The 25421-nt window shown below is 32.1% G+C and overlaps 1 protein-coding gene across 1 annotated transcript in view; it reads right to left on the minus strand.

The window, feature by feature from the left end:
- Positions 1 to 2025: 2025 nt before the first annotated feature.
- The window catches only part of LOC108672135, a 38850-nt gene continuing 15454 nt past the window's right edge, over positions 2026 to 25421 (minus strand). The window contains exons 3-4 of the mRNA XM_018159761.2: positions 12076 to 12245; positions 2026 to 3012 (exon numbers count right to left, since the gene is read on the minus strand). Coding sequence (XP_018015250.1) covers positions 2098 to 3012; positions 12076 to 12245 — 1085 coding nt within the window. The 3' untranslated portion in view covers positions 2026 to 2097. The remainder of the gene's footprint in view (positions 3013 to 12075; positions 12246 to 25421) is intronic.

Here is a 25421-nt window from a genome sequence, read left to right on the forward strand (position 1 = left end):
GATAAAATGTGATAGCGCTTTATTAATGAGTCTAGGATAAATTTTTCATTCTAAAACCCTGGATAAAATATAATCGCACTTTATTAATAAGTCTCGGATACATTTTTCAGACAGAAAAATTAAATAAAATACAATCGCGTTCTGTTAATGAGTCTAAGATTATTTTTTTAAGTCTGAAACCCAGGATAAAATATAATCGTACTTTATTAATGAGTCTAAGATAAATTTTTCAGTATGAAACCTCGGATAAAATTTAATCGAATTGTAATGAATGTTTCTTTGTAGCAATGAACCTTCAAGATTTATGTTACGTATATGTGCGTTCACCGAAAAAAAACGAACAGCAGCTAACAAATTCGCGATGGTGTCGGCCAAAGTTATACTTAACGAAATGAATGTTCTAGATTGGTATCAACGTTATACAATAAAGAATTAGAATTTATTGCAAATTTCGCCCCTTACTACATTATTGTAAGGGGTAATGAATGTTTCAATTGGGTAAGGGGTAATGAATGTTCTAGATTGATATCTACTTTATACAATAAAGAATTAGAATTCATTACAAATTTTCCCTCAATTACTTCGTTAATCTCGTTCACAAAACTCGTTTTCATTAAAAAATGAGCTGTGTCTGGGTATTAAATACGAGTATCTTTTGCGTTCACGATGACAGAGCGGGAAATTTAAAAGAACATCAGTTTAGTTTCCAGTTATTTTATAACTTCCTGTATGAACGCGCGTTATTTTCCTAAACGCAGCTGTGGTCATCGTATGTTTTTATACAAGAAGTGAGACTTCAAAAAGTGTCAATCAATTGTTTTCAAAATAGAACTTTGTGTTATCATTTAACATCAAATCTTGTCACAACCTTTTTCTCTTTTGCACCTAGGGAAACGAGTTTCAGGTTTTAATGAAGAATATTCTAATGAACAGAAATATAATATACCCTGTAAAAATAACACAAAAGAAATGATTTAATTGAGCGTGAGAATTTAAAACAGCATTAGGACATTTTTTCATGGAAACTGAATTAATGAAATATTTTTGACTAGGGATCACTTCATCGGTTGCGCGCTACGATATCAATATTATCCATTATTAATTATCTGTTATCCAAGATGCATTTTATGCGTCACGTTATCTATGCTATCTGTTATCAATGTTATCCAATTGAACTTGAAAGCAAAGAAAACGCCAAGAAAATTCACCATATCGATATTGAAAACATTTCGGAGTCGAATTTTTAGTTTAGTCGAACTGATGATGGAGCTGGACTCCGAAGCGTTTTCAATATCGATATGGTGAATTTTCTTGGCGTTTTCTTTGCTTTTAAATTCCTTGTAAACTTGCGATATAAGCAGACTGATAATATAAGTACCAATTGAACTTTCAGCGTGGTTTTCAGTGCATAGGGTCGTTATTGAACGTATGCAATCTGCGTGAGTTTTAGGGGATTTCGTATTTTTCAGATCAATTGCATTCTGATTTACGAACACAAATTAGTTACAAAATACGTAATTTTATTGCTTAGCAGAGTTTTAACAACGTAACTAATTTTCAATCAAACTGCTTAACTGATTAAACGGGTAAATTTAACTGTGGATTAATGTCTTAAAAGGAAATTGTTTCCTTATGTTCTAAATGATTTTACCCACTTGTTTACCAAAGAATCAATATAACTTTAAAAACCAAGCCGTATGGTTGACCAAATTTTAAATTAATTTATTTCATTTCATTTCTGTAAATTCTTTGTAATTCTTTGTAATTTAATTTCATTTCTGTAAATTTGTAAATCGTTCACTCAAACGTTCATGAAGAACAAACCCAAGCTTGGCTCAAGGTAAAATCAATGATGGCGTTCATATATCATTTTCTGTGAAATAAAATTATTCTCCCATTTAAAATTTGAAAACGAAAATGAAAACGGTTGATTGGTCAGTTGAATTATTCACCGCCATCCCATGTATAAAAAATTTATTCCAAAATACGAATACTCGAATGCATAGTATATCTTAAATTCTGATGAATATTTTACTGAAAAAACACCGTAGGTAAAGTTATTCGACAGGTGAATGTGACAAGGTGACGAGGTGAACGTCAGTTCCCTGAACTGCAATGCGTCATTCTCTGTATAGTCAAACCTAGGGATGCCTTGCCTGAATTTGCGTGTTCCGACATGTTTCTGCTGTGTTCCGACAAGTTTCTGTTGTGTTCCGACATGTTTCTGTTGTGTTCTGACATGTTTCTGTTGTGTTCAGACAAGTTTCTGTTCTTTAGTATAAGGTGTTCAGCACCAATAACAGGTGAGTAGCACTCACGAGTCTGTGATGCAGAGTTGATATCAGGTGTGGTGACATCATTTATTGGAGTATTTGAACTGAACCCACCAACTGAATGTTTTAGAATTGGTGATGCTCGATATGGGTGGTTCTGTACAGGGTTCATCAAGCTCGATACGGCTAATCCTAAATCGTCGGGTTTATCGTTTCTTCCCCTAACTTCTGGCACACCCCTGGGGTGTTCAACTTCCATTGGACTTCGACTTCTTCGACTTTCAGCTCGGGGTAGTCGACCTAAAGGTAGACTTTCGTTGGGTATGGAGGTTATAGTAGAGGAAGGTGACATACTCCTCATGGATGGATCAAATCCTTCCCTGCCAGTTGTTTCTTCCATCATGGATGAACCTACTGAAGAATCATGTTGAAACACCACCCGGTCGTCTTGCCTGTCAATCCCAACTGACGAATCAACGATTGAATCGTCTTCATCTTCATCGTCTTCGCCATCGTCGGCGTCTCCGATGATCGTTTGTCTGTTTCTGGTTGATGTTTTGCTGTCGTTGCGATGTCTTCGGCTGCCGCTGGTACTTTCAGCTTCTGGTCGGTCATGACCAACATCTTCTTCATCGTCTACGTCATCGTCATGAGGACCTTGATGACCATCTTCACCATCTTCGCCGTCATGGACCACGCGCTTGTGCTTCGTCCGGCGGTTCTGGAACCAAACTTTAACCTGCAGAGGAAAATAAATCTGGATTAAATATCGTTATAAATAATACGTTGAAGCATATTTATTTGATATACGTTTAGCTTGCCGATGGTCTTCAACTGCTAACCATTTGTCCGTCATCTCATGTGACCACAAACCATTAACCTCGATGTCCGTGACGTGATCATCACGAATCGTTAATTCCTAATTGTTAATTCCTAATCATAAATAACTAATCAGTGAACAGTGGTATTGGGTCAACGAAATGAATTCTCGTACAAAGTTCAAACCATTGCAGAAACGAACAATGAATCAATAAATATAACTCAGTACTCACTGCAGTGAGTGACAGAGAGCGCATTTTCTCGTCAACGAAAACGTGAAGTCACGGACGGACAGACATACGGACGGACGGACGGACAGACGGACATGGCGAGCACAATAGTGCATTTATTTCATAAATGAGAAAATGCGCTAAAAATCCTTGCAAATGCACAATATTTTAAATTGAATAACGCAAATTTTATAGGCATTTTTTATTTAAAAATTCTTAACGAAATTAATAATTAGACTCAAGTACCTTTGCCTTAAAAAGACGAAAACTCTTCAAAAATAAATTGAAAAAATAATACATTTAAAGATTAAGGCTAGGAGTAGAAGTAAACACATTTGCACACACTCAATAAAAACCTCGCGCTTCTACCATGGAGCAGTCCTATTGAACGGACACTTTAATAGCAAGTTAATAGCTATGCAAAGCAGGCTGCAGTTACAGCGATTGTGATTGATAAGACAAAAGTTCCTGTGAAGTCAACGTTTCCGTTGCCAGTTTTTGCGGCCTTGGCTACCGGAACGCAAAGCACAAACCTGTCCGAGTGATCAGAAAATGCAAGTTTTTTGTGATCAAATGCTGGTGTAGTTTTTTTTTGTCAGGGACTAGACAGGGAGAGTTTTTCTCGGGGATAGCTGTTCTCGCGTCAGTCTAATTACGAAATTAGGTTCTGTTTTGTATAGCTAATGGGCGATGATCGGGCAATCGAGAGCCTTGATGGGAAAATTGTAGGAAGTTGTCGGGAAAAGGACGTCAAAAATAGAAGGGTAACTACGAAATTAGAATGGTTAAAAAATGCGCACAAACTCTTTGCATTTGCCGTACTTGTCCTGTGATGAGATACAAAAATATCGCTTACATAAAAATTATTCTCTATAAATAAAAATTATTTTCTTTTAAGTATGCCGAAGAATTATTCTACTTTTAGAAAGAGTTTTGCTTCTCAAAAATATTTTGTCAGTAGAAATAGAGATTAGTAATATTATATAGTTTGAATTGTACAGGGTGCGCCACAGAAACTTACTTATTTGAAAAAATTCCTGTGCGGTTAGTTGGTCGGGTAGAGGGGCGAGAGGGGGTGCATCTGAAGGGGAAAGTTCCCAAGTTTGTTTCTCAAAGTTTCTCAAATAAATTTGCTGTAGTGCAAGAATTAACTGAACGCGATTTTGTTGCCCCTCAAAATGCATGAAAAATGCTGGTTGACAACCTGCCTGAAGACGCGGTCGTTTTTTTCAGTGGCAAGCTCGTTACAGGAACATGATCGAGGAACTTTTTCTTCCAAGACTCGAAGAAATGAACTTTAGGAACGTGTGGTTTCAGCAAGATGGAGCCACAACACACACAGCACGAGACTCGATGAATTTGTTGCGACAACATTTCCCCGACCGCCTCATCTCTCTCAGAGGCGATCTCTAATGGCCGCCACGCTCTCCAGGTTTGACTCCATGCGATTTCTTTTTATGGGGATATTTGAAATTTCTGGTTTATGTCGATCGACCACGGACCATAGCACACCTCAAGAACAACAATCGCGACGTCATTGCCAAAATACCGATTGATATGCTGCATAGAGTGGAAACCATTATGAAAAAAGCGACTTCATTAGTTTATGCGCAATGGAGGCCGTCATTTATGGGATTTAATTTTCAAAACTGTATGAAAAAAATTTGGGATACTGTTTTCTCGAATAAAAAAAATTTAAAACAATAACTGAAGTACTTTTGTTTTTATTGACCTTTCAAATAAGTAAGTTTCTGTGGCGCACCCTGTATATGAATGCCTCTCGGAAGGTTTATGGAGCGATGAGAGGATCATGAATGATAAATGATGTTTAAATGATGTGAAAATGATGTGTATGTGAACTGGAACTATTAGGAAAATAGCCATCTTTAGCTTAGTAAATCTTGAGTAATAAATTAAGTCAATTTCTATTATTATCTCAGTTAAGTCAACTTTGAACCACATTCATGAGTGTAAATTTTATATTTTTCAATTTTTATGATAACTTTAAAATCGCAATTCACCTCCATTTTTTTAAAGATTTTAGGATACATTGTCCGTCATTATTATGCATTATTAAGTGCAATAAGATCTTTTACGACAAAACACTTCACGACAAGACACTTCACGATAAGACACTTTACGACAAGACACTTCACGATAAGACACTTCACGACAAGACACTTCACGATAAGACACTTCACGACAAGACACTTCACGACAAGACACTTCACGAAAAGACACTTCAAGACAAGACACTTCACGACAAGACACTTCCTGTCTCTTATACACATCTAGATGTGTATAAGAGACAGGCAAGACACTTCACGACAAACATTTCACGACAAGACACTTCACGACAAACACTTCACGACAAGACACTTCACGACAAGACACTTCACGACAAGACATTTCACGACAAGACACTTCACGACAAGACACTTCACGACAAGACACTTCACGACAAGACACTTCATGATATGACACTTCACGACAAGACACTTCAGGACAAACACTTCACGACAAGACACTTCACGATAAGACACTTCACGACAAGACACTTCACGACAAAACACTTCACGACAAAACACTTCACAACAAAACACTTCACGACCAGACAATTCACGGTTTCATTTTCACACATTTCCAATAGATGAGTTACATCTTCCCATGTCGATGATAAGTACACCTTGTACATGAATTGTGTTATTCATTTCCGATATCATTCATCACAATCGATCCTGCATTCAATGTATCATTAGCCATAATGGGCGCTATATCATCTGCATACCGATACGATTTGCAACCTTAACAAAATTTAGAGTCGCCCCAGCTTCTGGTAACCCAAATCAGAAGCTGCCGCGTCTGTAAATTTTCACTGGGTTAACTAATTCTCAATTGTATCCCTTTGCCAATTGAGTTCACAGCAGGTGTGGATGGAAAAAATTAATAGGATGAATGACCAGCCACTTAATATATTGTAATAAATATTATTTTTTTCACTGCAAGAACATTGAAGAATACTTTTGAGCAATTGCCGATAACGATTTTTTCATAGATGTTTGATATTGCCGATACTGTAATCGATGTAACAATGACACTGGGTTCATATAATTTGTCCTAAATAATTTTGTCCTAAATATGGTGAATTTTGTCCTAAATATGCATAGATAGTAAAGGGTAGATGGTATTAGTAAATGAAATTGATGATACTTACCTCTTTATACTGTATATAGGTACTGTATGTAAATATATGTATTCTTTATTCTTTATTCTTTATTCACACAGGAGCATACAAAAAAATTTCATAACAAGAAAATGACAAAAATTTGGAGAAAAAAAATACAAAATAGTCTTCAAACTGAATTTAGAACAATTGATTTTAAAATCATCAGGTAATTCATTAAAATATTTCACACAATTAAAAACTGTACCGTTTCTTTCAATCTCCAAACGAACCGGTGGCGATAATGCGTGCGCATTATGCAGCGTGCGCAAATCACGTTTAGAAAGTATATATTAAACCCACGCGAAAAGTAAAATCTATCTGAAGATGCAGTTTTAGATTTACGAATTAGTGTGTAGTTCTAACTGTAGGTATTGCATTTATAAACAAACACATACAAACGCTAGTTCTTACTAATGTGTATAACATACAGTTACGAAAATTTACTGAATTAAGAATACTGCTGAATGACTGAATAACATTAAACAAATTAAATACCATTGAACTACTGAAAAATACTCACATACTGAATACTACTGAACTACTAAAATACTGAATTCTACTGAACTATTCAGTACCACTGAACCACTGAGTACCACTGAGTACCACTGAACCACTGAGTACCACTGAACCACTGAGTACCACTGAACTATTCAGTACCACTGAAATACTGATTACCACTGAACCACTGAGTACCACTGAACCACTGATTACCACTGAACCACTGAGTACCACTGAACCACTGAGTACCTCTGATTACCCCTGAACCACTGATTACCACCAAACCACCGACTACCACTGAATTACTGACTACCACTGAACCACTGATTGCCACTGAATTATTGAATCTTCCCGATTCACCGACGCAATAAAATATCGGAATTTAAATCAATATTCCAATAGGACGACCGCAAAAAATGCCAACTGGAAGACCTCTGATTTAAGTGTTACTAATAAATATACTCGTATATGTTATATTTTTTGTCAAATAATATTTTCATTCTAAATTAATAAAAAATATAAATAATATAAAATATTTTGAATATAGTTATTGAAAAAATTATATATAATAATGATTTTCACTGTTATATAGCTAAACTACATAATAAATAGTGTAGTATAGGTAAAGCAAACAATATTTATTAAATAATAATATCAAGCAAATTTAAACAACAGATTTACAGCAGATTTACATTGATGCGCTATTGTTATCGACAAATATATTTTAACTTCTAACAAAGTTGGAAATTATAAAAGTATATAGTTTTAATTAAAAAAATGCAATTTTAATATCTGTTATATTGTCTTGTTTTTTATTATCTTTTATTTTGTCTTCCACTTACAGTCACTTACAATCTGTTGCATTGCCATAGACTTTGCGTTCAAGATAATCCCGCTATAAAATAATGCACAAGTCATATCAGAATTTATCAGACCTTCAAGCCAGCAGAAGATTTACTAGACCAGCATGAGTGGTTGTTTATAAACTAAAAGTTGTGGAATTTTCAGAATCGAAGAAAATCACGTTCGAGAAATTGTTGAAATGCCTTTGTACAGAAGCATTGAATTCCCAGAATTCAGCCCAACGTGAACGCATCCCAGAATTCAGCCCAACGTGAACGCATCCCAGAATTCGGCCCAACGTGAACGCAGTCAAGAAAAGGTATCGATTCTGATATCTCAATTGAGCGTCGATTATCTTATTATTTATTAGGTCGTAGAGCCACGATAATACGCACATTACGCCATGCCAATGGAGCTTTAATGGCCATTTAATGGCAGTTTGATCGAAGATGTAGCTCCTCCCTAATGCTAGTATGTGTGACTTTTAATGATGGACTTTTTTCCAGCCTGGGTTTCATAGATAACTTGAGTTGCTTAGCTTTTAAGTCAAGAACAACGTGTTGTTGAATATGCGTGCAAAGTTGTCATCTGAGGCACTAAAACACTAGAGCTTAGTACAGGCTTAGTGCTGTCAGTTGCTAGCCTATCACGGCTAGATAATTAATTTTATTGCACCTATTAACCTCAACACTGAATTCTAAAGATAGCTTGCAAAATACAGGTGCTTCGTATGCCAAGCCAGGGAACTATTTCGAATTAATGTAAGGTTCAGAGGGGAAGATTACACCTGTTGGGTATGTTATACGAGTCCACTAAAGCGGATTTACTCAGATCGTTAGGTAGGATTTATATTGGCTCTATTAGAAAGTGAATGAAGACATAAAATTGCTATACGACCACTAGAGTCGAGTGAAAATAATACTAATTTGCTTCTAAATTGCTGCGCGCCTCCATGAACCATTGTTCATTTACTGACCCTTAACAATGAAGCGGGGATCTGGGAAGCTTATTTTGTAAAATGCAAAGCGCTTGCATAGTTCTTATTGTGATACCTACAATAATAACTCTTGTTGTGATACCTACAATAATAGCTCTTATTGTGATAATAATTAATTAAAATTAAATAATAGATTAAAATGATAGCTATTATTGTGATACCTACAATAATAGCTCTTATTGTGATACCTACAATAATAACTCTTATTGTGATAATATTTAATAATTGATTAAACTTAGATAATAGATTAAATTATAGATTAAAATGATAGCTCTTATTGTGATACCAACAATGCTAGTTCTTATTGTGATACCTACAATAATAGCTCTAATTGTAATAATAATTAATTAAAATTAAATAATAGCTTAAATAATAGATCAAAATGATAGCTAGTATTTTGATACCTACAATAATAGCTCTTATTTTGATACCTACAATAATGGCTCTTATTGTGATACCTCCAATAATAGCTCTAATTTTGATACCTATACAATAATAGCTCTTATTGTGATACCTACAATAATAGCTCTTATTGTAATAATAATTAATTAAAATTACATAACAGCTTAAATAATAGATTAAAATGATAGCTAGTAATGTGAAATAAAAATATTATTATTATTATTATTATTATTAATATTATTATTATTATTATTATTACTGTACGAGTTCAAACTTCCCGACTGCTATGATATAATATGCAATCAAATCCCACGACTTTTATTTTAATATATTACATTAATGATAACATACATTAATTAAAAACACGTTGAATCTGGGAACAAGAAAACGTGTTCAGGATAAATATCAGCAAGTTTCATAATGATGTTTACTGTCAAATTTAATCGTGGATTAATGCGATCGATTTTGCTACAGCCTCTGTTCCATTCTTATCTGTAATATAGTTTAAAATTATCAAGCGGCCGCGAGATTAATTAGTTCATTGACTTTTGGGGATTTTATATTAAATATTATGCCCATTATGCCTAATGTGTATTATGCAGCGTGCGCATTATGCAGCGTGTGCATTATGCAGCGTGCGCATCATGCAGCGTGCGCATTATGCAGCATGCGCATTATGCAGCGTGCGCATTATGCAGTATGTGCATTATGTTGTATGTGTATTATGTAGCGTGCGCATTATGCAGCGTGCGCATTATGCAGCATGCGCATTATGCAGCATGCGCATTATGCAGCGTGCGCATTATGCAGCGTGCGCATTATGCAGCATACGCATTATGCAGCGTGCGCATTATGCAGCATGCGCATTATGCAGCGTGCGCATTATGCAGCGTGCGCATTATGCAGCGTGCGCATTATGCAGCGTGCGCATTATGCAGCATGCGCATTATGCAGCATGCGCATTATGCAGCGTGCGCATTATGCAGCATGCGCATTATGCAGCGTGCGCATTATGCAGCATGCGCATTCTGCAGCGCGCGCATTATGCAGCGTGCGCATTATGCAGCGTGCGCATTATGCAGCGTGCGCATTATGCAGCGTGCGCATTATGCAGTATGTAAATAGTTTATGCTAATTGTCGTGTCTATGCAGACGTCAAAAAAGTGCATAAGTTGGTATCATTTCCGCTTAGACTTGGTATGGTTAATGCATACATAATTACATACATAACTAACTACTATTCATGCATATATAATTATATGCATAAGTAACTACCATCCGTGCATATATGATTATATACTTTAAAATATGGTTCAATATTAAGTTAAGAAAAAATGATAAATAAAGAAAAAATAAGTCTGACATTAGTTTCAGTAACGAAACCACGTAAATATTGATTTAAAATTTGAATGAATCTATACGACAAATTTCAAAATATGACTGAAACTTTACGAAATGTTTCGAAATATCATTCAAAATTTACGAAAAGTTTTGAAATATGATTGAAACTTTACGAAAGGTTTCGATATATGATTCAAACTTTACGAAAAGTTTCGAAATATGATTGAAACTTTGCGAATGGCTTCGAAATATGATTGAAGCTTTACGAAAGGTTTCGAAATATCATTCAAAATTTACGGAAAATTTCAAAATATGACTGAAACATTACGAAAGGTTTCGAAATATCATTCAAAATTTACGAAAAGTTTTGAAATATGATTGAAACTTTACGAATGGTTCCGATATATGATGCAAACTTTACGAAAAGTTTCGAAATATGATTGAAGCTTTACGAAAGGTTTCGAAATATAATTCAAACTTTACGAAAAGTTTCGATATATGATACAAACTTTACGAAAAGTTTCAAATATGATTCATAAAGTACGAAAAGTTTCAAAATGTTATTCAATCTCTCCAAAAAGTTCCGAAACATGTTTCAAACCACACGAAAAGTATTGAAACATGATTCAATCTCTACGAAAAGTTTCGAAAAATGGTTCAAACTTAACGAAAAGTTACGAAACATTATTCAAACCACACGAAAAGTTTCGAAATATGATTCAAATTTTACGAAAATATTTGAAATATGACACAAACTTAACGAAAAGTTTCGAAATCTGATTCAAACTTTACAAAAAGTTTCGAAATTTGATTCAATCTTTACGAAAAGTTTTGAAATATGATTCAAACTTTATGAAAAATTTTGAAATATGATTCAAGCTTACCGAAAAATTTCAAAATATGATTCAAAATTTACGAAAAATGTCGAAATATGATTGAAACCTCACGAAAAGTTTTGAAACGTAATTCAAACTTTACGAAAAGTTCCGAAACATGATTCAGACTACGAAAAGTTTCGAAACATGATTCAAAGTTCAAACTTTACGAAAATTTACTAACCATTATTCAAATTTTACGAAAAGTTTCGAAACATGATTCAAATTCTACGAAAAGTTTCGAAACACCATTCAAATATTACGAAAAGTTTCGAATTAGGATACAAACTTTATGAAAATTTTCGATATATGATTTAAACTTTACGAAAATATTAGATACATGATTTAAACTTTACGTAAAAAATTCAAAATTTACGAATTATTACGAAAAAAAGATTGAAACAAGATTGAACAGATTGCTAAAAGTTGAGAAATATGATTCAATCTTTACGAAAAGTTATGAAAAATGATTCAATCTTTACGACAAATTACGAAAAAAGATTTACACTTTACGAAAAGTTACATAATAAGAGTCAATCTTTGCGAAAAGGTCCAAAAATTTGATTCTTACCTGAGTTTCTGAGAGGTTGAGAGTCTGAGCGAGTTGCTTGCGTTCCTGTCCCACGACGTACTGGTTCTTCTCGAACGCCTGCTCCAGCTTCAGCAGCTGCGACGGACTGAACGCTGTCCGGATGCGCTTAGGCTTGCGGAACGGCAGCAAAAAAGTCGGAAAGTCCGGACCTGGAGAAAAAATATATATGTTAATATGGATGAATTTGAATAAAATTTAGAGTTAAATTTGTTAATGTAGATGAGATTTTTAATGAATTTAAAGTTGAATGAATATATTGATTAATGTACATGAAATTTTAATGAATTTTAAAGTAAGTGAAACTGTGTCATGTAATTTAAACAAGGAGCTGGAAATGGGATCAATTAAGTAAACGCAGGAACATTATTTTTAATAGATAAAAAATTAAATGAAAATCTTTCCTGTTATTCAAGCACGGTCGTAGAAAACAAATCTATTGAATGGAGTATATTAATTTCATAACTAGGCATTTAATTAATTGGAAATGTTTTCTTCTTTTGCTAACAGGGCATTTTGATACGGTACATTGAGTAAAATGAAAATGTTTGGAATATTTTTATCAGGTCTTGGAACAACAAATATGTTGAGGTGAAGAACATGAATTGGTTTAATTGGATATATAATATAAATATATTCATATTTATATATAAAAGATATAGAGTAAAATAGAATTGTCTCCTTATTTAAACCAGGCCTCAGATGAATAGATATGTTTAGCACATCTAATATAATGAATAAATTCTCCCATTTTGACATGCTTTTCACGAAGAAGGATTACCCGGAATAATGGATGCAGTAGCATTTTTATCATTAAATAATTGGGAGCAAATTAGCAAGAATTCTAATTCAAAATACGAACTGTAAACTAAATTGTGAAATTATTTAAAATTATTAAAATTATTATTATTATTATTATATTATTATTATTAAAATTATTAAATTTAAATGAATGCTATTGTTACTCTTGAAAAGATAAAAAAAAATCAAAATTACACTCAGACAAATGTATGGGTCATACTGTCCAAATAATGACGAGCTTCGTGTCTGTAGCACTGATACGTCTTTTTGCCGGTAAAATCTTGCCGGTTAATCTTTTGCCGGTAAAATTTTTTTTGCCGGTTAATCTTTTGCCGGCTTTAATCTTTTGCCTGTTAATCTTTTGCCGGTTTTAATCTTTTGCCTGTTAATGTTTTGCCGGTTAATCTTTTGCCGGCTAATCTTTTGCCGGTTAATCTTTTGCCGGCTAATCTTTTGCCGGTAAAATCTTGCCGGTTAAAATCTTTTTGCCGGTAAAATCTTGCTCAGGATGGTCCACAAAGGGCAAGGAGTGCATCGCTATTTGGAAGGAGTCTTAATTTTTCTACGTGTTGTACGAACCCTGTGAATCTATTTAAAAATTCATTTCATTCAATTCATACGAATTTCAAAATTTATTTGAAATAAATTGGATTTATGAATTAAAACAGCAAACTACAGTACCATGAGCGCCATTCATGCATGAAATGCATGAATTTAAAAATTCATTTATTTCAATTCATTTAAACGCAGACATTTTAACACATCCTTAATGTGTTACTAATTGATTCGCGAATGAATCATTCCCCCTGGCCGTTCATGATGGTTATTCTCTGAAAGTGTTATTGGTGAATAGTACAAATTTGTTTAGGTAAATTCTGAAGTGAACTTTAATATCTTGTGTTTTTAAAGAGTAAAGCGCGCCAATTCTTTTCATCAGTTGACATACTAATAAAAATTATCTACTTTTAATGCGTATTCTCTTATATTGGAAAACAATTTCAGCATAAAACTATACATAATGCAACCAATATCGATTTAAAGCACTTATTTCTACAATTCCGATTTTCACTCAACATAATGCATGCGTCTAAACATGAGATAAGTTATAGTGTCGTACAATGTAATCAAGAGATCACGAATAATATCGCAATAACAGCTTGTGAACCGCGAACAGTATACAAGCACTTGCATCTAAAAATCTAGATATATATTCAGAATACTACTGGATATTCAGAATATTAATATATTCAGAATTCTACTACATTTAGAATACTACTGGATATTCAGAGTATTTCTATATTCAGAATACTACTCGATATACAAAATACTACTAAATTCAGAATATTAATATATTCAAAATACTACTTTATTCATAATACTACTTGATATTCAGAATCCATTCCTACTTCATTTCAACCTCTAGCTTGAAATGTTAAATTTTTACATTGCATGGCAAGCCGCTAATGAAGTGATCCTTATATACATTTTATTCATGGTAATAAATGTGTCGTATTCAGGTTAATAAACATGCGGGACACGGATGTATGAATCTTTTCTAAGTGGACGAAGGTTCTCTTAATTGATCAGTTTACCTTTACGGGTGGCTCAATTAAATGAGCTCTCTCAAGTAACTACCGACACCCTGAACAAATTTAACTAAAACAAAGATTTTTAGAGCTTCAATGTTTGAAATACAATATAATTATTACCCAAAAACATATTCTCTCTACATTTTAATTGTGAATCTATAGTCGTCATTTACTTCTTATCGCTTCGTTAAAAGATAAAAAAGAATATAACATATTTTTCACGTCAGTGTTAATTACAAAGTTAATTTACTTCAGGACGACGAGATCAAACTTAGAACGAAAAAGCGTCAAATATTTTACAGCAAAAAATGCTTAATGAAACGCGTTTATTTTAAAGCAGCTGCTGTGCGCGATAACAATGTTGACAAAGGAGGCGTGGCATCACGAACACTTGTTTTTTTCGTCCACTTATATTATTATTAAACAGCAGGGGAAACTTGTTTAAAAATTATTGCTCTGTAGGAGGCTGGATTTCCGACTGAAGCGTCCACGTAAGCATGGTATTTTGGTAGTGGCCAAAAACCTTGAACGGCTTACTTATCTGTTTATAATGGTTTTCTTATGACAATATGTTTAATACTTAGAAATTTTATAGATTATTTTGTATTGTTAGACTCACACAGCCTAAAATCTTATGGCAATAAGTTTAAGATTGAAAAATTTTTGGGATTATTTGGTTTTTATTGGTAGACTGGCAGAGACAAAAAGTAGTTTTTCCTAGTGCATTTAAAGCTAATTTCTATGTACAAGGATTAAAGTAAATCTATTTAATATCAACCGAGATGCGGACCACGGCGGGGTTATTGGGTGTGTCTAGAAAAATGAAGGAATTATATTTTATAACAATGCAATATTCACTTTTTTATTACTCTTAAATCGTTTGTAATAAATGCTGTTATTAAGCAATTAACTTTATTGAAATCCTGAAATTGGAAATATATATGAAAACGGGTTTAAATATATATATATATATTATAGGTTCTCGCATGTGCATTGGATTTGTTTGAAGACATTTTTAGTTGGATAACTAAATTTGATGCATATATTTTTGAGAGATTTAAAGTCCGTTTTTGAGTCATTGTTTCCCATAGAAAAATTAAACTAAATTATATCGAAAAAATTTCTTTAACTGTGATATTAATGGAATTTATTTAGGATAAAGGTTTTTCTGCGTGACAATGCAACACATGCATTTACGATTCTTAATCACACGTTATTACACCACTCCTCTAAAAACTGTGTGCAATAAGGTTATAATTTAGTTATGAATTTCAATCTCTAATTTAATAACTTTTACATGAAAAATTCGTTTCATACCCCTACCAATTTCAGTACGTACATCTTTGTCCAACCATTATTATTAGGTATATAACTTAATCAGCAAAAAAAGCATTCCAAATTTTCCGCTGAATATAAAAAGAAATGTAAGCAGGGATAGGGACAGTTTTTTTTAAACGTAAACATTAATGCAGAAATATAATGCCATTTAATCAAGTCATTAGGTATTAATGGCAGTAATTTTACTTAAAAATAATTACGCATTTAAAAGGTAAAAAAATTTATACTTACTAGAGAAATGATGGAAATTAGTGATGGGTAGTCAAGGTAACGTAGATCTCAAATTATAAAAATTTACATATGTGGATGAATTTTTCTCAATCGTTGAGACGCACTTGAAATTTTTCGAGCACCTCAATTAAGTCTGAGTTGAAATTATTCAAAGAAACCAATTAAAAAAGAAGCATTTTAATTAAATGATTGGGATTAGTTAAACAGTAATACCTAGTGTAATACACTACGCTAGCTTCATATTCAATTGAAAAGTTCAAATTTATTTTTACAGTTTTCATGGCTTTTATACGTGATCTTCATATATTTATTCGTTTGTCTTCATAAAACGGATTTAAGAAATGTAAAGATGAATTCAGACTAAATCTATTTCTACCCAATCTTGGAATATTTACATTTAGATAATTAGATAAGCTTTCATTCATTCATTCAGTTTCGATTTTGATGTTTTGAAAGGTAACATTCAATTATTTTAAATATTGAAATGCTGAATAATTCTTGATGCCATGAACATTTCGAGACATGATTGATTTTAGTTAGAATCCATAAATACCATAATGACCTTACGTAATGTCTAATAATTCATTAGACCTTACGTAAAACTCTAATATCTTATTCAGCTTAAAAAATTATACACTTTAGGGGAATCTTAAAAGTTATCATCATCGCGTCAAATTTCCGAATAACTTTGATAACTTTACTTCGTGGATGAATTTTGATATTTTAATTCGACAATAATGTATTTTTCTTCTACATTTTGGTTTTAATAAAGAGAGGTATGTACGGATTGTGTGTCATCAGACGTGTAGTTACAGAGAAGGCGCAGCTAGTGTTGTTCAATGTCTGGAAAATTTAAATGAATTAGGAGAAGAATAAAATTCAAATTAATATCCCAATAATTATGGATAAAATTTTCATATCGGAGCAACGCAAATTTCTCCGAAAACTTTGATAATGGTTTAATTCATATTGTTGCAATTGATCCTATTTAGATGTTATTTAAAACGGCTATCTGGCAAAGACATATTTTTATTTAATAGTTTCTTGTCGACATCCTGTATAACGACATTAAAACTCATCGAGCTCCATACCATTCAGCAGAAAATTTTTGCTTTCAATTATTTACCAAATGCAAATGAGCACGATTAGATGCAATAAAGTGAGGTATAATTTTGTAATGATCAGTTGAATGAATGTTTTCCATTTAATTCAAATTAATGATTCATTTCATCATCTGCGCAAGTTAATTTAGATTATAAACCGCCTAATAAGAATACACACTGTAGATATAGATATAGAGGCATTGAATATATATAATTCAAATTTTATTACAATTTTCTATTATATTATCAAAATCATTATAATTGATTATTACAAGTACTATATGAAATAATATAAAAACTTTTTCAATACTGTTATTGCCATATACCTACATAAAATTTAAATACAATGTTTAATATAACTTAAATAATTGAAAATTATATAATTTAAATAATCTAAAAGTATATAATTAAAATAATTTGAAATTATATTATCTAAATTTCATTAGAAAAATTCGAGGCACGATGAAACGCTATTAATTTGACAAGCGTTTTACCGCCAACGTCGAGGATTATCTCAGCACCGGTCGTCTTCCTGGCTATTCCAGTTCATTTATCCCCGCGTATGTCCGGTAATTACCGCAATATCCTAACGCCTTCGCCATATATCATTTATTAATATATAAACGTCCCTTCCCGTCTCTTATTAATATATAAACGTCCCTTCCCGTCCCTTATTAATATATAAACGTCCCTTCCCGTCCCTTATTAATATATAAGCGTTCCTTCCCGTCCCTATATTAATATATAAACTTCTCTTCCCGTCCCTTATTAATATATAAACGTCCCTTCCCATCCCTTATTAATATATTAACGTCCCTTCCCGTCCCATATTAATATATAAGCGTCCCTTCCCGTCCCATATTAATATATAAACGCCCCTTCCCGTCCCTTATTAATATATAAACGTCCCTTCCGGTCCCTTATTAATATATAAGCGTCCCTTCCCGTCTCTTATTAATATATAAACGTACATTTACGGCCCATATTAATATATAAACGTCCCATCCCGTTCCTTTATTAATATATAAAAGTCCCTTTCCGTCCCTTATTAGTATATTAACGTCCCTTCCCGTCCCATAATAATATATGAACGTACCTACCCGTCCCTTATTAATATATAAACGTCCCTTCCCGTCCCTTATTATATAAACGTACCTTCCCGCCCCTTATTAATATATAAACGTCCCTTCACGTCCCATATTAATATATAAGCTTCCCTTCCCGTCCCTTATTATTATATAAGCGTCCCTTCCCGTCCCTTATTTATAAATAAACGTCCATTCCCATCCCATAATAATATATAAGCGTCCCTTCCCGTACCTTATTATTATATAAGCGTCCCTTCCCGTCCCTTATTAATATATAAACGTCCCTTCCCGTCCCAAATTAATATATAAGCGTCCATTTCCGTCCCTTATTAATATATAAACAGCCCATCCAGTCCCTTATTAATATACAAACGTACCTTCCCGTCTCTTATTAATATATAAACGTCACTTCCTGTCACTTATTAATATATAAACGTCCTTTCCCGTCCCATATTAATATATAAGCGTCCCTTCCCGTCCCTTATTATTATATAAGCGTCCCTTCCCGTCCCTTATTAATATATAAACGTCCCTTCCCGTCCCATATTAATATATAAACGGCCTTTCCCGTCCCTTATTAATAAATAAACGTTCCTTCCCGTCCCTTATTAATATATAAACTTCTCTTCCCGTCCCTTATTAATATATAAACGTCCCTTCCCATCCCTTATTAATATATTAACGTCCCTTCCCGTCCCATAATAATATATAAGGGTCCCTTCCCGTCCCATATTAATATATAAACGCCCCTTCCCGTCCCTTATTAATATATAAACGTCCCTTCTGGTCCCTTATTAATATATAAACGTCCCTTCCCGTCCCTTATTAATATATAAACGTCCCTTCCCTTACCTTATTAATTTATAAATGTTTCTTCCCGTCCCGTATTAATATATAAACGTACCCTTCCCGTCCCTTATTAATATATAAACGTCCCTTCCCGTCCCTTATTAATATATAAACGTTCCTACCCGTCCATTATTAATATATAAACGTCCCTTCCCTTACCTTAATAATTTATAAACGTTTCTTCTCGTCCCGTATTAATATATAAACGTACCCTTCCCGTCCCTTTTAATATATAAACGTTCCTACCCGTCCCTTATTAATATAGGTATGAACGTCCCTTCCCGTCCCATATTAAAATACAAACGTCCTTTTCCATCACATATTAATATATAAACGTCCCTTCCCGTCCATTATTAATATATAAACGTCTCTCACCGTCACATATTAATATCTAAACGTTCCTTCCCGTCCCTTAATAATATATAAACGTCCTTTCCCGTTCCATATTAATATATAAACGTCCCTTCCCGTCCCATATTAATATATTAACGTCCCTTGTATTTGGTTTCTTGTTCGACTGCACTTGAGTAATAAATTTTCAATAACGGTTAAGCAGCGACGAAAATATTTCATTCATGAAATTCATTGAAATATCGATTATTTTTTAGGTTGTATTATTTATATTTATTTATGGTAAATTTTACTAGAACATTGAATATGAGAATTTAAATTTTTATGATGGCAGTAAAGAAATTCACCTGAAAATTTAACTAATTAATTTATTTCGTCGCTTACAAAAGAAATGGAGGTTTTCAGCATTATGGGTTGGCTAAGAAACAATTCTGCATTAATCTGGAATTTTTTGAAGAATAGCATATAAAAATAGAAGTTTGAAGTAATATGATATAGCAATAAAAGTTTTAGATGATATAATATATAAATAGTAGTTTGAAAAAATAGAATAAGGAAGTACAAGTTTGTTATAATATAATAATGAAATACGTTAACGTTAATGAATCACCTAATAAAAAATATACTAAAAATGAAGCCGTGTTTGCACTATTTGAAAATCAAAAAATTCTATTCTTAAAAATGTGAAAGTATGACGTTAAAAAATTATGTATGACATCATTAAGAATCTGGTAATGTATAGTATTTTACTTCGTATTAAAAAAGAACAATCGAAAATTTGAGCAAGGCACGAGGATTCGTAGCGTAAATATATAATTAATATTAATATTGATAAGAAAATAACTGAATGCATTAAAAGAACCCTGCTGCATAATTTTGGCAAGTAAATTAAGTGTATGTGAATATTAAAATAATTTTTTAGGAGAGGATACTGTGGTGAGACGAACATCAATTTAGAGATATTTTATGCTTAACAATATGAATAATACTTAACAATAAACTTTAATAACTATGCTTAACAATGAAAAGAAAATTTACTAAGTCATGATTTTTGACTTAACTTATAAGAAAATAACCGTTTATATGAAAATAAAAAAACGTTTCGAAAACTGCCGAAAAAGCTGTTATAGAACCCGACCTATCCCAATATATTTTCCTATGGTATCAAGGAACATCTCGCGTGTCCGATCTCTTTATGATTCCGTATAGAAGAGCAATGCAAGTGGTGTTTTAATGTCTCTGCATATTTTAAATGTTACACTTATATATTATTATAGAAGTATCTTTGTTGTGGAATAGATCGTTTTCCCCCGACGTTCGGAATAGCCAATTAAATGGCAGTATAATTATTACGATTTCATGCAGGAAATCCTGTTAAAAACATGTTTTTCAAGTTCACATTGAAATTTCATGTAATAAAATGTAAATTTTAGCGAGAACAATATATGAACAACAAAAAAGTGATATAGGTATGAGTTATCGCAATTATTTCTTCATTACAAAAATAAAATTAAGTCATCCAAACACGGTTGAATTTGAATCATTTTCACTGGTTATAGTGAATGTGGTTCATGAATATATATATTGGAAGGAAAACTCGGATAAAATGCACGTTTAAAAACCACATGCAATGGTTTTATTTATTTTAGCGAAAAAATATTTCATTGGAACAAAAAATATTATGTAAGAAAATAAAAAAGAACAAAATTTCGAATTATTTATTTTATTAAATTATTTAATAAAAAATATTTATTACGATGGAAAAATAAATTTTGCTTTTCAACTAGTAGCGCTTCTAGCCTAGGAAAGTATAACAGTTTTCCTGGAATCAATAACGTGCATGCTAGTTTATGTCAGTAATTATATTGAACGAAAACTTTTATCCCCAATTTATGGACATTAGTTTTTTGAACACAGTTGGTGTTCGAATTTTATTTTTGCAGTAAAAAATAATATTTTGAATCAATGGGAGAAAAATGTTGCTTAATTATAGAGCCTAGTTTTTGTTACGTTCTATAATTATTTATAATTTATCCTGGTATAATGATATAATCTTGTCATTTTGTATAGAGGGTATCATTTGCGATACTTAAATGATTTAATTAAGAATTTCCTCTTTATATTATGTTGCGCTACCGCTTTAAATTAACATTTTCTCGAAATGTAAACGTATTATTGCAGAGACAGAACGGTCATTCGATAACATCTAATGATTTTCTATGGTGACAAGGGAAAGCGACAAATAAATTTTATTCGTATAATCAAAGGCAGTAGCTAGCATTTACTGTAGAATAAACTAAAACATATATTTTTTTATTGGTGAAACACGTTCGTTCTTTCAGCCACTGTGTGTTTTTTCTGTGTTCAAGAACTGTGTGTCTCTTATGTGTTCATGAAATACATTATTGACCTGATTATTTCAGTTATTAATTTCTAATGTCGTTATCGAGAGACATAAATGCCTGATTATTGCAGTGATTAGTTTCCACAATCGTTATCGAGATACATTACTGTCGGATTATTTCAATGATTAATTTCAACCCTTGTTATCGAGAGGCATTACTGCCTGATTATAACACTGATTAATTTCAACGATCGACACCGATATACATCACTGCCTGATTATTGCTGTTATTAATTTTAACCCTTGTTATCAAGAAGCATTACTTCCTGATAATTTGAGTTATTTAATCCAACGGTCGATACCGATATACATTAACATTTGATAATTTCAATTATTAATTTCAACGGTCATTATCGCGATTCATTACTGCCTGATTATTTAAAATATTTAATTCAACGGTCGTCAGCGATCTACATTAGTATTTGATAATTCCAATTATTAAATTCAACGGTCGCTATCGAGAACCATTACTGCCTGATTATTCGAGTTATTTAATTCAACGGTCGTTCACTATCTAAATATATGTTTGTTAATTCCAATTATTAATTTCAACGGTCGTTATCGAAATACATTACTTCACGATTATTTGAATTATTTAATTCAATGATCGTCATCGATCTAAATTAATATTTGACAATTCCAATTATTAAATTCAACGGTCGTTATCTATCTACATTAATGTTTGATATTTCCAATTATTATTTTCAACGGTCATTATCGATCTACATTAATGTTTGATAATTCCAATTATTAAATTCAACCGTCGATATCGAGACCATTACTGCCATAAAATTTCAGTCTCACGGCTGCTCGGCTCGAGAAAAAAGTATCAATGTAACGGCCGCGTCAATGAGATCGCTATTAAATTCGTTCTATTGATGTCAAACGGCCAATCAGAGGTGATCATGGGCTCCATTTGAGCCAATCAGGAGAGGGATAAGACCATCTGCAAGTCATCCGGTGACATCACAGGCCAATCAAAAGAAGGGAGCGAAATTCGCATGCCGTTAGCTTAGCCAATCAAATGACAGCTTCAACACGTTGTTGTTGATGTAACAAAAGATATCCTACGCTGGGGGTATCCTACGGAGGGTATCCTATACTGGGACGTCGGTTGCATTCTCAGGATAATCTTTTGTGAGGAAATAAACATCAATAATGACCCTAAGGGGAGGAAAATTCACACACTCGTCTGGGGAACCGATGAAAATTTGCCGTGTTGCTGAACTCCATTCGAAATTGATGGAGTCGAATGCGAATTTTTTGCGTTAGTCGTAAGCTACGAGATTATCGTTAATCCGGATTTAACGTCTGGGATTGACAGGTTTAGTTTGAGGTCTAGATGGTGATTGGATGAGGGATTTATTATTTCACGGTTATTATAGTGCGGAGAATAAGTGCGTTCCTGTTATTTTTACGACTAATTTTAGTTATTTATGGCTAATTTTATTTATTTATGGCTAATTTTATTTATTTATGGCTAATTTTATTTAATAATGGCAAATTTTACTTAATTATGGCTAATATTATGTAATAATTAATAAAATTAATTGTTATACTCTCTTAATATTATGAACGACCCTTTTTATTAAGTGTAGAAATGATATAAAGTTTCAGCTGCTTGCTATCAAACAAAATCTTATCAACAAAAGTATCCGATATTACGAGAATGCAAAGTATGCATTTTATATTTATGCAAATGAAAGTGCATAAAATATTGCTCAACATAAAGATAGAATTCAAATTCCAAATCTTATGGTCTCTAAAATCTCTGCTCCCAAGTGTCTTTCGCTTCTGTACAACATTGAATCGTATTCCACTTATTTAATATATTTCTAAAATATTATATACGGTATACCAATTTTATATAATATTTAATATATTATTATATTATATTTCTAATAACTAAACTTTACTTCTACAATGATTTTTCCCCATAACATCATCTATATACCAATTTTATATAAAATATTTAATATATTAATATATTATATATCTAATAGCAAAACTTTTACAATGATTTTTCCCCATAACATCATCTATATACAATTTTATATAAAATATTTAATATATTATTATATTATATATCTAATAGCATAACTTTTACAATGATTTTCCCCATAACATCATCCATATACCAATTTTATACAATATAATTAGCATATCATTGCATTATATATCTAATAACAAAACTTTTACAATAATGTTTTTTCCATAACGTCATATATAATACAAATTTAAAAAACTTCTTGATATAATATTATATATTTATTTAATAACAAAACTTTTACAGTGATTTTTCCCCATAACCTCATCTATATACCAATTTTATATAAAATATTTAATTTATCTAATAGCAAAACTTTTGCATCGATTTTCCTCATAACATCATCTTTATACAAATTTTATACCAATATTGAATATAATATTACATTATATATACAATAGCAAAACTTTCACACTGATATACCAATTTTATAATATATTTAAGAAATTATATATCTGATAGCAAAACTTTTACAATGATTTTCCCCCATAACCTCATCTATATACCAATTTTATATAAAATATTTAATTTATCTAATAGCAAAACTATTGCATTGATTTTTATAGAAATTTTATACAAATATTGAATATAATATTACATTATATATCCAATAGCAAAACTTTCACAATGATTTTGTCCCGCATAACGTCATCCATATACCAATTTTATACAATATATTTAGCATATCGTTGCATTATATATCTAATAACAAAACTTTTACAATATTTTTCCTCATAACATCATCTATATACCAATTTTTTAATATATTTAACAAATTATATATCTGATAGCAAAACCTTTTACAATGATTTTCCCCATAACCTCATCCATATACCAATTTTATACAATATATTTAGCATATTATTGCATTATATATCTAACAACAAAACTTTTACAATATTTTTCCCATAACATCATCTATATACCAATTTTATAATATATTTAAGAAATTATATATCTAATAGCAAAACTTTTGCATTGATTTTTCCTCAAAACATCATCTCTATACAAATTTTATACCAATATTGAATATAATATTACATTATATACCCAATAGCAAAACTTTCACACTGATTTTGTCCCCATAACATCATCCATATATCCACGATGGACAATTATTTTTCTCACGTCATCCCTTATATTCTTCACACTTGGCCGCGCTTCACACGTCGTGGACATTCTTAACGAGCGCGCTCTGGCGGTCCTTTGAACGCTGCTCTATGGAACTCTGATTTTTAAAGTGGTTTGCCCTGGCAAAAAAATTAACTGGAGTGAAGTGAGTGTGTTTGATGATTTTGTATTGTGAGGGATTACCTCGCAGTAAAATGGGTCAGAGTGATGCAGTTTTCGCACGGGTGGTTCGATCATCAAAAGGATGATAGTTATAAAGATGATCTCATCAAAAATACTAGGGATAATTTTTATACATATATACAATTATTATCAGGATAGTTATAGACTTTATTTGTTTCATTTGATGCGTCCATTCATGAGGTTTTTAATAGCTTTTCACGACAATAAGGGACA

The sequence above is a fragment of the Hyalella azteca genome, unplaced genomic scaffold, assembly GCF_000764305.2.
Source record: "Hyalella azteca isolate HAZT.00-mixed unplaced genomic scaffold, Hazt_2.0.2 contig14438, whole genome shotgun sequence".
NCBI classification, from domain to species: Eukaryota; Metazoa; Arthropoda; class Malacostraca; order Amphipoda; family Hyalellidae; genus Hyalella; species Hyalella azteca.